The sequence below is a fragment of the Stegostoma tigrinum genome, chromosome 5 (genome assembly GCF_030684315.1).
Source record: "Stegostoma tigrinum isolate sSteTig4 chromosome 5, sSteTig4.hap1, whole genome shotgun sequence".
NCBI classification, from domain to species: domain Eukaryota; kingdom Metazoa; phylum Chordata; class Chondrichthyes; order Orectolobiformes; family Stegostomatidae; genus Stegostoma; species Stegostoma tigrinum.
Window position 1 is genome coordinate 12,353,561 of NC_081358.1, and position 12,856 is coordinate 12,366,416.

The 12,856-nt window shown below is 40.7% G+C and overlaps 1 protein-coding gene across 1 annotated transcript in view; it reads left to right on the plus strand.

Annotated features, from left to right (window-relative positions):
- enpp2 (ectonucleotide pyrophosphatase/phosphodiesterase 2) overlaps positions 1–12,856 on the plus strand; it is a 98,568-nt gene that overhangs the window by 56,305 nt on the left and 29,407 nt on the right. Inside the window, exons 14-17 of the mRNA XM_048528936.2 lie at positions 841–966; positions 2,149–2,180; positions 6,443–6,570; positions 8,263–8,350. Coding sequence (XP_048384893.1) covers positions 841–966; positions 2,149–2,180; positions 6,443–6,570; positions 8,263–8,350 — 374 coding nt within the window. The remainder of the gene's footprint in view (positions 1–840; positions 967–2,148; positions 2,181–6,442; positions 6,571–8,262; positions 8,351–12,856) is intronic.

Here is a 12,856-nt window from a genome sequence, read left to right on the forward strand (position 1 = left end):
AAATGATATTTAATAAATACCACTGAATTAGGCAGAAGTATCACAAAGGCTAGCATGAGCTCTGGTTTCTAGTTTTTTGGCAGTGGCTAAACAGATTAGGATACTTATCCCTATATAAGTGCACAATAGTTTAAGGGAAGGATTTATACAAAGAAAGTGAAGATTTAAATGGAACTTTTGTTCAGGTCTTTGTGTTGAAACAAGAAGAACATTGAAAGATTGTTTTCAGTAGCCTTTGCCGCCTTTTGTGGAAATCACCATGCTAAAAAAATCTCTAGTGGAACTTGCTGTTCCTGAATTTCAATACAAATTATTTCTCACTGGTAGTATTACAAGACTACGCGTTGTGTCTGTGTATGTTGCATTAATACCAGACGCCCTGCCTCTGCTGTTGGGTACCTCCTTGACATCCTCACTCCTTTCACTCATTGTAAAAGATGGAACAAAGCAAATAATCTAAGCATCAGGTTGATTATCCCGCTTCAAACATGATCCTGCTCAGAATGGATATCCATTTGCTTTCTTCACATTGCCAGTGATCTTACCAGTGCCCCATATTAAACTTAAGACATAAGACCACAAGACATAGGAGTGGAAGTAAGGCCATTCGGCCCATCAAGTCCACTCTGCCATTTAATCATGGCTGATGGGCATTTCAACTCCACTTCCCTGCACTCTCATATATAACCTTGGCGATGCACTCAGCAGCCATCTAGAATACACCAAGTCTGTGAGGTACTGTTTGAGCACAGCCAAACCTGACTGAACCTGATCTGCAGTCGCATATTGATCTTGAGGCAGAAAAGATAACTTCATGGTAATTTGTGGTTTATTTCATAGGAATGGAAGATGCAAGCTGTGAAAGAACAGAATTTTTGAGTAACTATCTCTCTACTGTTGATGACATCATCCTGTACCCTGGAACTCTGGGACGTATTCGCTCCAGATACAGTAACAATCCCAGATGTAAGTAAATTGGCGAGAGAGCTGATTTCTTAAATATTTGCTTTTGATTTACAAGAGTGGTTTGGGAGCACTTTTACCCCAAGCAGACCGGGTTGGAGGGATACATCTACAGCAGGCTATGAGAGAACCAACAAGAAGGAAAGTCAGAGATAATGGGAACTGCAGATGTTGGAGAATCCGAGATAACAAAGTGTGGAGCTGGATGAACACAGCAGGCCAAGCAGCATCTTAGGAGCACAAAAGCTGACGTTTCAGGCCTAGACCCTTCATCAGAATGGATGAAGGGTCTAGGCCCGAAACGTCAGCTTTTGTGCTCCTACGATGCTGCTTGGCCTGCTGTGTTCATCCAGCTCCACACTTTGTTATTTAAGAAAGAAGGGTGGGTTATAAATGATGGCCTCGGAATGCCTGCTCGGTGCACAATTCACTACATTACATTTCAGTCCAAATAATTTTGTTGCTGACTATGTACTTAATACCAATATGCTGCAGTTACATTGGGGAATATTGTTGAAAGGTCCTAGGTTTCTCAGTTCCTACAAATAGAAATTGGCAGAAAATTCAGAGCAAAGCTACTGATTTCTGTAGATTGGTCAATTTGGCTAAACAGCATCACCCAGTCTTATTTGACTTGTGCAAGGACTCCAGTATGTCTGCGGATGCTCGTTTTAAATCTTAGGAACCTGAACAGCTATATCTTATAATTGGAATGCCCAAATAGCCACTGTTTTCTACTGATAGAAATGTCGCTGACTATTGTGTATGCAGTGCAAAATTCCAACATGCTATCATTTAGCTGTTAGTACAAGAATGATTTGATGAATCCCAGTTCCTTTCAGGGAGTATGGCATGATGAGACAACATAGCCAAAATTTGGATAAAGAGGTAAGCAGGTCTTGCAGGATTTTCTGTACATTAAATCCTTTAAGATGTGTTGATCTATGTACCTGAGTTACCGATAAGCAATTGTTGCATTAGAAGTTGTAAGACATGCCCTCATAACTTGCGGTAACATGCTTGTATTGTTGTTCTAAGACTGTGCTGCTTGTAAGATATTTTTGTTATGGCTGCATTTTGGTTTTTGATTAGTTGTGAATGTAGTTAAGTTGGGTAAAGCTTGTTTCTTCAGTAACCCATTAGGATCTCCTCATTTTACAGTTTTATGTTAACCTTTCTTTACAGATGATCCCAAAACACTGGTGGCTAACCTTACTGTGAGTATAAAACAATGCATTACTGAAAGCTAATACTTAAAGACGAGGACATAGCTACTGAATTCTGAATATTAATGAAATCTAATACAGATACAGAACTAGTCAGAATTTTCTGTTTCTGTACTCACTGGCACATGACTTCCTGTTTATTGAAATCAATGGACAAGAAATTGAAGGCTAGCGAATGTTGAAACAGAAAGCACTTTCTCACATACTGATCTAATTACTAGAAGGCTTACACTTTGATCATTGTAATGTACAAACAAGGAACAAGAGTAGGCCATTGGGTCTGTTGACCCTGTTTCACGATTCAGTAAGATCATAGCTGATCTCATTTACAACTTCAACTCTACATTCCTGCACATCTCCAATAATCTTCCATCTTCTTGGTAATCAAGAATCTATCAACCTTTGGCTTAAAAATATTTAAAAGTTCTGCATTTTGAGGGAGGGAATTTCAAAGCCATTCAGCTCTCTGTGAGAAAGATTGTTTCCTTATCTCTGTTTTTAACGATTGCCCCTTATTTTTAAACTGTGACCCCTAGTTCTAGATTTTTCTACCAGAGGAAGCTTCCTTTCAGTATCTGCCCAATCTCATCCCTTCAGGATTTGAGGCGTTTCAATAAAATCACCTCTTTTAAACTCTACAGGGTCTAGGCCTAGTGTGTCGAGGATTTCCTGATAAGGCAGCCTCCTCATTTCAGATATTAGTCCAGTAAACCTTTTCTGAACTGGTTCCAATACATTACCATCCTTCTGTAAGTACGGTGACCAGTGCAGTACATAATACTCCAGATGTGATCTCACCAATGCCTTGTATGACTGAAGCAAGTCGCACTTTAAATAATGGCAGTGTTTGCTGACATCAGTAACTCTGGGCAATTGTCTCCTTGTGCTGACCGGACAATGCATGGTTCCAAGCTCTGTTGTCATCATGTAGACTTAATGTGTGTCATATGTAAGTGCATTACAACACATGCACAGGGAAGAGCTTCTGATTTTGAACTGGGTTCAGTAGTGGAGGGAGCGATGCTGGATGTGGGTGAGCCCCTGGAGTGAGCTGGGAACCGAGCCAGGACCAGAGAGGTTGGAGTTGGATGTGATGAGGAGAGCCCACGAGCTGGGAGGCCTTCTCTCCCTCTGTCTTCCTTCCCTCCACCCCAACCTCTGGCTGTCCTCCCCTATCTCCATTTTCGCTCTCTTCTGGTTTACCCTATCTCTTACCCCACTCTCCTAGTCCCAATATCTCCTTCCCTCTTCCCCCTCCTCCCAACTCCTGATCTCTTTCATCCCTTGCCACCCAGTCCCAATATTGTTTCCTCAGCCATCCCAACCTCTCCTCCCCTTCCCACCACTCAGCTCCAACTTGTCGTGAAATCTGCACATTCTCAACTTAAAACAGTACATAATGTGATGCATTAGTGCTAACAAAGAAAGCCTTACATTCTACCTGTTACTACTTCTGCTTACTAAAGAATACCAAATAGATTTAGTTGAAGTTGCTAATGCATTTTTTTAATAATTGGAACTGATTTTCTCTTTAGTTATAATAACTGGTTTAAGTTAAAATCGGTAAACTCATTGTTGCATTGAAATTGCCTTTTATAAGCCACCTATATTTTTCTGTCACTATTTACTAGCTAACCACCAGGATCAGTTTATGCTTCAGTAACATGGACCCATCATCCAAGTTCTGATGAAATTCTAAATAAATTTCATCTGTAATGTTTCTATGGTTTTATGCTTTATGAGGCATCACCGGGAATGTGCTTTCAAAGCCACAGTGTGATTGTGAAATGAGATTTTGGGGTCACAGCTCTGACGCAGCAATGGCTGGATCTCAGACTGAATGTTCACAGCTGAGAGTCACTTCAATCCTCTTCATCTTATGTAATGGTTGATATGGCTTAATAGACAGATCTTTTAGAGGCCTGATTGCTGCTGCAAAAATATTGAAAAGATAGGTTCCTTTGTTTTAAACAAAAATAGCTTAAACTGTTGCCACTGTGCTCAGGAGCAAATCTGCCATTCCTAGCGCGCCCCCACCCCTCAGAGACTTGAACCTGCTCGCCCCACCAACCGAGGTCACAAGAGGGTCACAAGATGTGAGAATTGGTTGATACCAGGATGCAGTACTCAGAACCCAAGATATGAAATTAATTCAAGAGGACCAAAAGCATTTTCTTTAGAAGGGTCTAAGCTGGCCTGCTGTTGCTTGGCCTGCTGTGTTCATCCAGCTCTACACCTTGCTATCCCAGTGTGTCCAATTTGTTTCTCATGCAGAAGAACAATGCATGCTTGTAGTGACTGAAGTTTGTATCAAATGGTGAGAAGGTGCTTCTCTGCTTTGATGAAGAGTCATCTGGACCTGAAACATTAGCTTGCTCTTTCTCCATGGATGATGCCTGATCTGCTGTGATTTCCAGCACTTTTTTTTGTTTTGGGTGAAAATACTTGATCACTTTGCACATTCTGCTTATTTGTCTTAAGAATGATCAGCTGCTATCTGTTTACTTGAGTCAATGGGATCAGGAATAGGTCATTCAGTCTATTAGGCCTGCTCCCCCACTTTATACAATCAGGGCTAATCAATCATTTCAGTGCCCTTTACCCGCACTGTTCCTATAACCCTCTCTCCATGCACCATTAGTCAGAAATTTATCAAACTCTAAACCACAGGTATCTGGTTGATTGAATTGGACTTGATGCAAGTTAGCATGTGAGCAGTAAAGGTTTGAAGAATATCAGAGAGATGTTCCTTTGTATTTTTCTTTGGACATAATTCAATATATATAGATAAAATATGCATTGTATTCTGAAATTAGTGCAGAAGAATACAAATACAAATGGACCATCATTGGAAAACCTTTGTACTAAGATGATTTGAGCTTTTAAGGAGTGTAGACTAGCAGATTATGATTTTTTTAGAGGATATTTTTCCTTTAATGTGTAGGCCTTCTTATACCATATGATATTCATGACAGAGGGATCTTTTAAGGCCGGGCCACAAAGTTCTTTAAATGCCGTTCTGGTATAAACCACCACAAGCCGAAACTTACGATTTTTTTGGCTAAGTGTGATTTATGTTGAGTTTGATAGTGATTCTGACCACAAGGCCCAGAGAATTTTCTCGCTGTATCTTACCAAACTCACTGCAAATAATTGACATTCCAGCTCTTACAGTGAGTATCAAATCTGGTCTCTACCCCGTGTTAACCACATGGAGTTCTCACCAGAGCTCTCAGAATTGACCAGCATCCCTGGTGCTGGTGCGATATTTCAAAGCCCATTTGTGTATCTGGACAAATGCTGTCAATCCAGAGTTGCCCAGCATGGTCCCTGACAGAGGGAAATTGGCGTCCAGCTTTGTGGGCAGGAAGCTGGTGCACAAGTGGGACTATCTCCTGCCTGAGGACCAGCAGTATATCAGACCCTGTCAGCCTGGTCTGAGGTGGCGTAGAGCCCATTCTGGTTTCTATGCTGAATTTTTCCAATAGCTAGTTTGTAGGGCGAGTTTGGTAAGATGGTCACCTATGACAAGTTGGACGGTGAGCAATGTGTTTGACAAGCAAGAACGGTCATCAGTTGGGAGCTCACAGCAGCCTGGCAAGCTTGAGGAAAGTGTACCTGATGTGACGAGATAATCTCAACAGAGACATGAACCTCGCCAAACATCTCACCCAATTCTGCCACTCACCTTGGCATCGCCCACATCGTTCAGAGCCTGATAAGATTGCAGCTTGGAAGATGAACACAATTTCATTAGTATAGTTCTTTCTGCATCACATCTGCCTCTCTGTTTTGAGTCTCCTTATGGTGAATCAGCAGTGTAGGAAATGATTTATAGAAAGCCATTTGCCACACTGTTGTGGTGCAGTGTTTTGGTATTTTGACACACTTCCATTAACACAGTGAATTTTCGAAAACTGATTGTGCGTGAAGGGAAACTTCCTTATTTGCTCCTGATAATTTGTACTAAATCTAGTTAGAAAATGTATTTTGTAAAATTTGGGATCTACTTATACATAGGTTAAGAAATGTATGTGTAATAATACGTTGTTGTTCCAGTGTCATCTATACACTGATAGTTTTAGCTTGAGTAGCTGTGTCTAATGACCTAATTTGCTTTTGCAGTTTTCACTGTTCACAAATGATCACTAATTCATACTCTGAAGCAACTGTAACCTACTGATACAGAATTGTAAGAGTTTTTTTTATCATTTTTGTGCTGTATATTTTGCTCAACTTCAATTGTTTTTCAGTGTAAAAAACCGGATCAGCATTTCAAGCCCTATTTGAAGATGAACCTCCCAAAACGTTTACATTATGCCAACAACAGAAGAATTGAAGATGTTCATATAATGGTAGAGAGGAAGTGGCAGGTAGCAAGGTACTTAAATAAATTGCACTTGAAGCACAAATACTAAGTCACGACTACGGATGCTGGATGTCTGAAGGAAAAATTGATAGAGAAACACAGCGGGTCTCGTGGTGTCTGTAAAGAGAGAAACAGAACTAATGTTTGATGAAGAGTCACTGGACCTGAAATATGAACTCTGCTTTCTTCCCACAGATGCTGTCAGACCTGCTGAGTGTCACTAGCAATTTCTGTTTTTGTTCCCAGTCTGCAGCATCTGCACTTCTTGTTTTATTTCAATGTTTTCAATCTAGTCTTGTGTAGAAGAGTAACTGGACTTGAAATATCACACCTGTTTTTCTCTCTGCAGATACTGCCTGGCATACTTTGTTTTCGTCTAGCACAATCTGTTTTGTACACATATAACATAGCCTGCTTATTTCTGTTTTAATGTATCTATTTGAGCACCATGGAGTTACTACACCTTGCAAAATTTTAATTCTTTACTGTAAATGCATATCAAAAACCTGACTAATAATTCTTATGTTACACTGTGTACAGATTTAGGATTGTGTGGGCTTAGAATATCAGTCTGTTAATTCCTATATACTCCCCTGTAAACGATGACAGTGCTATTATGAATATTCTACATTAACCTTCTGTATTATTTCAGTTGTTTTTATACTGTTATTAGTAATATTTTCACTTTTGTAGGGCCTACATTATACATTAGTTCATAGAAACCAGAAGAATATTGTAAATTAATCTCAGTTCAGATAAAATGTGTGCACTATGTACCCTGATGATTTATCATTGACTGCTACTTTTAGATTAAATTATGCTGAACATCTTTAAACTTTTTCATGAGGTGCAGATAATTTTACCTTGTGAAATAAAACTGACTACATGTATGGTGTAGTAGTTTTGACACTTTCACAATGTAGCTCTCTGTGAGTGCATTTTGAGGTGGGCAATATATAAAATAATGCAACCTTCCTGTCCACTCCTGAACTGTCCTAAATTATGGGCGGAATCAGATACGTGTGACAGGCAGTCCACTACAGGCATAGGTCTGTGATGAAGTGGTTGAAATCAGGGATGTTCAAGTGCTACATTCCCAATAATACTTCCTGCTGCTGTGTGAACCTCCAATGATTGTCTGAGACAGGCACTTCTAGAACAAGAAGTCAATGTGTCCAATGTGTGTTGACCCTCCGATTGGCTGTGAGAGAATATTGTTCAAGAGGCCAGAATTAGAGGCTGGAAGGCATCCCAGGGGCTTTTGGAGCTGAAGCAGATTATACATGTCAGGAGGTGTGGGGCCAGAGAATACTTTCAAAATAGGGATGGTGTATTAAAATCTAACTGCACTACATCGGTGCACAGTTAATTAATAGTTAGATTAATAGTGGGACATAATTCAATATAAGCAAATAACATTTGTGTTGTATTTTGAAATTAGTGTAGAAGAATGTAAGTCTGCTGGTGAGTGGATGTTTGCATTGAGAAATGAGCCCCATTCTGCAAAATGTCTTGTGGTCAAGAAATAGACATGGATAAAAATTTACTTTTGATTTGTATTATGTTAAAATAATACAATAGACCATTCATAAAGAATGTACTTGACCAGAAAACACTACATCAGGCCATTTGATCTCCAGATGTTTAATACCTTTTACCTCGTGCTTTAAGAAGTCATGTGTTAACTGTCCTTTCTGTCTTCAGGAAACCAATGGAAGTTACCCGAAAGCTCTCAGGAAAATGCAGTTTTCAAGGCGACCATGGCTATGATAATAAAATCAATAGTATGCAGGTAAGAGTTGTACTGACTTGTCCAAAAGGTTTATTTGAAGTCAAAAGTGTTTGGAGTGTAGCCCCTTTGTCAGGTGAAGTGAGCGAGGCACACACAGACAGAGAATTTATAGGCCGAGAGACCAAGGGCAGTGAGCCCAAAAGATCTTTCAAATAGTGTTATGGAGTGTCAAATAAGAAGCCTCTTCAAGTGATCAAAAGTATCAGATGGTGTGAGTAAAGTACCATCAGCTGAACAACAAGTGAAGAGATGACTTATAAGCCGATAAAATGAGGTAGAGAGATAATTACAAAAAATTAAAAATAAGGAGGTGCTGGAGTCAAACCAAATGGATAGAATAACATGATAGGTATAAAAGCCATGTGCCGAGTACCTAACCAAAGTAATAAGTAATCCAAAGCTGTACAAACTAATTAAGGTAGAGAGATCATAACCTTAATTAATGTATATCTTTAACACACCTTAAACAGGAGCTCAGTTAAAGTTATTCATAAAGGTAAATGTCAAACAAGTATTCTGCTTGGGTGCCGATAAGAGGGGTGGCCCATCAGGTGATAGCAGTAGCAGCAGCAGTTGGAGCAGTGACAACATGGATGGCTCCTGCTGTACAGAGGGAAAGGATAATGTGTAATAGAGCAATAGGAGTTGGAGATTTCATAGTCAGAGGCACAGATAGATGCTTCTTGGCCTGTGAGAGAGACTCCAGGATGGTACGTTGCCTCCCTGGTGCCAGGGTCATGGCTGTTTTGGAATGGGTATGGGGCATCCTGAAATGAGAGGGTAAACAGACAGAAGCCATTGTTCATATTGGCACAAAAGACATGCGTGGGAAGAATGACAAAGTCCTGCAATGACAATTCAGGGAATTAGGTAGGAAACTAAAAAGCAGGATCTCAGGGGTAGTAATCTCAGGATTACTCCCTGTGCCATGTGCTACTGAGGCTAGGAACAGACACATAGTACAGTCGAACACATAGCTAAAGAGCTGGTGTAGGGTTGAGGGTTTCAGATATCTGGATCATTGGGATATCTTCCAGGGACATTAGAACCTGCACAAGTGGGACAGGTTGCACCTAAACTGGAGGGGCACCAATAATCTTGCAGATAGTTTTGATAATACCACTTGGGAGGATTTAAACTAGTGTGGCAGGATTGTGGGAACTGGAGCAGCAGGTCAGTAAGTATAGAGACTGGGGAAGAGTTTTAGATTAAGGCAACCACAGCTAAGAGGAAGTGCGTCCAGGGAGAAGTTTCCGAGCTCAGGAAAACTGGAGGCTAGTATTGTATTTGCTTCAATGCAATAAGTATAACAGGTAAGACAGAGGAATTTAGACCCTGGGTTAATGCATGCAACTCTGATATTGTTGCTATCACAGAGACATGGTTCGAAGAGGGTCACTGTTATCAGCTTAATGTTCCAGGATATCGATGCTTTAGACAAGACAGAGGAGGAAGCAAAAGAGTCATTGCATTATTAGTTATGGAGCATATCACAGCTGTGTTGAGGGAAGAAACCCTGGAGGGATCTTGCAGCAAGGCTTTATGGGTAGAGCTCAGGAATAGGAAGGGTACAATCACAATGCTGGGATTGTACTATCTCCAGCTGTTAGCGGGAGATAGAGGAAGAGATATATACTCAGATTGTGGAAAGATGTGAAAATGATTGGGTTGGTGCGGTGGATGATTTTTAACTTTCAACATATTGACTGGGACTCCCTTAGTGCAAGGGGTTTAGATAGGGAGTAGTTTGGTGTATGTGTCCAGGAGGGTTTTTTGAAAGAGTATGTGGATAGTCCAGTGAAGGAGGGGGCCATAGTGCACCTGGTATTGGGAAATGAGCCCGGCCAGATGATCAAAGTTTTAGTGGGGGAATATTTTGGCAATAGTAGCCATTAAGGATAAGGACGAGAGTGGAACTCAGGTAAAGGTATTAAATTGCAGGAAAGCCAACTGTAATTAGATTCGGTAAGAACTGGAGAATGTGGATTGGGAGAAGATGTTTGAGGATAAATCCACATCTGACAGGTAGGAGTCATTTCAAAGGTCTGTTGATTAGGACAGGAATGTTCCTATGAAAATGAAGGACGGGAATGACAGGATTCAGGAACCTTGGGTGACTGGGGAAATTATCAGATGAATTTTTTAAAAAAAGGAAGCATACCTAGGGTCTAGGCAACAAAGAACAGATGAAGTCCTTGAAAATATAGAGAAAGTAAGAAGGAGCTTAAACGGGGAGTTGGGAGGGCTAAAGGGGTTATGAAATGTACTTGGCCAGCATGGTTAAGGAGAATCCCAAGCATTTTATACATATATTAGGAGCAAGAGGGCAGCAGGGACAAGAATAGGCTCACTGAAGGATGAAGGAGGGAGGTTATATGTGAAGCCAGAGGAAACGGGTGAAATCCTTCATGAGTACTTTCCAGAGAGAGGGACCTGAAGAGTGTTGAGGTTAGGGAAAGGTGTGTTAAAACTGTTGGGTGGTCAGCATAATGAAGGAGGAAATGTTGGGTTCCTTGAAATGCATTAAGTTAGACAAGTCTCCAGGGCCAGATGGGATATCTATCCCAGGATACTGTGGGAGGCAATGATTGGAGCCTTAATAGATATGTGCATCATCTTTAGCCTCAGGCGATGTTCCAAAGGACTGGGCAGTGGCTGATGTTGTTCATTTGTTTAAGAAGGGAAACAGAGATAATCCAAGTAATTCCAGGCCGGTGAGGCTGATGTCAGTATTGGGGAAGCAGTTGGAGAAGATAATGAGAGACTGGATTAATTCACATTTGGAAACAAATGGACTTGTTAATGATAGACAGCATGGGTTTTGTGGTGAAGATCATGTCTCACCAATTTGATTGAGTTCTTTGAAGAGGTGACAAGAATGATTGATGAGGGAAAGGCAGTGGATGTCGTCTACATGGACTTTAGTAAGGCGTTTGATAAGGTACCTCATGGCAGGCTGGTACAAGAGATTAGAGTCTCAAGGAGTTTTGGCGTGTGCTGTCTAGATGGATACAGAGCTGACCTAGTCATAGAATTCAGAGAGTAGTAGTGGAATGGTGCTTTATGGAATAGAAATCCATAACTAGTGGTGTTCTGCGGGATCAGTGCTGGGACCTTTGTTGTTTGTAATATATATAAATGATCTGGATGAAAATATAGATGGTCTGATTAGTAAGCTTGCGGATGACACCAAAACTGGCAGAGTTGCAGGCAGTGAGGAGGATTGTCAAAGGATACAGCAGGATATAGATAGATTTTGGATTTGGGCAGAGAAATGGCAGATGGATTTTAATCGGACAAATGCAAGGTGATGCATTTTGGAAGATCAAATTCACGTGTGAATTGTACAATGAATGGCAGAACCCTGACATACAGAGGGATCTGCCTGTGCAGGTCCATAGATCCCTGAAACTGACAACACAGATGGATAAGGTGGTCAAAAAGGCATATGGCACACTTGCCTTAATTGGCCGGGGTATCGAATATACAAGTTGACAACCTTTGTTACAGCTGTAAAAAACTTTATTTAAGCCACATTCGGAATCCTGGTCACCACACTACCAGAAGGACATAAATGCTTTGGAGAGAATGCAGAGAAGGTTTAACAATTGTTGATTCATTTGGAGAAGAAGTTGGATAAACTCAGACTGTTTTCTCTGGAAAGACGGAGGCTGACGGACAACCTGATAGTGGACTTCAAAATTATGAGAGGCATTGATAGGGTGGATGGTCAGAGGCATTTTTCCCAGGGTGGAAAGGTCAACTACAAGAGGGCACAGGTTCAAGCTGAGAGAGGAAAGTTTAAGGGAGAAGTGTGTGAAAATTTTTTCAGGCATAGGGTGGTGGGTGCCTGGAGCACATTGCCAGTGGAGGTGGTGGAAACAGGCATGTTAGCAATGTTTAAGGCATATCTTGATGGACACTTGAACAGGAGTCAAATAGAGGGATAGAAACCATGTTTGGGCAATATGTAGCGGGTCTAAATAAGGACTCGGAATAGCCCAGGCTTGGTGAGTCAAAGGGCCTGTTCCTGTATTGCATTGTATTCTATAAAGTTGTCTGCTGTCTACATGAGCATACCAGCTTTGTGTAGTGGATTTTCCCATTTGTTTTTAACAGGATTTATAAAATTGTAGAAATTGATCATTCTCTCCCAAAGAAGGTTTCATATTTAAACCTAATTTAAACCAAAACAAATCCCAACAATTTGCCTTTCTACTACTGTAGATCATTCTGCTTTAGCACAACTAATTGATCAGAATAAGATGTCTAATACTTGAAAACAAAATTATCTCCTTTAGCTTCCTCTAAAACTAAAGTGATGTTTTTAGTATTAGGAAAACATCTTGTTAACAATCACACATTACGCCATTTTACTCAGTATGTGCAGGAACTGTGTAATCCCAGTGGGGATAATGATCTAGGACTGAAACTCAAGGGCTTCCTTCATCTGTTGCAATGTCCCTGATTTCTACTTTTACCACTGCCATAACTCCAACCCAAAAA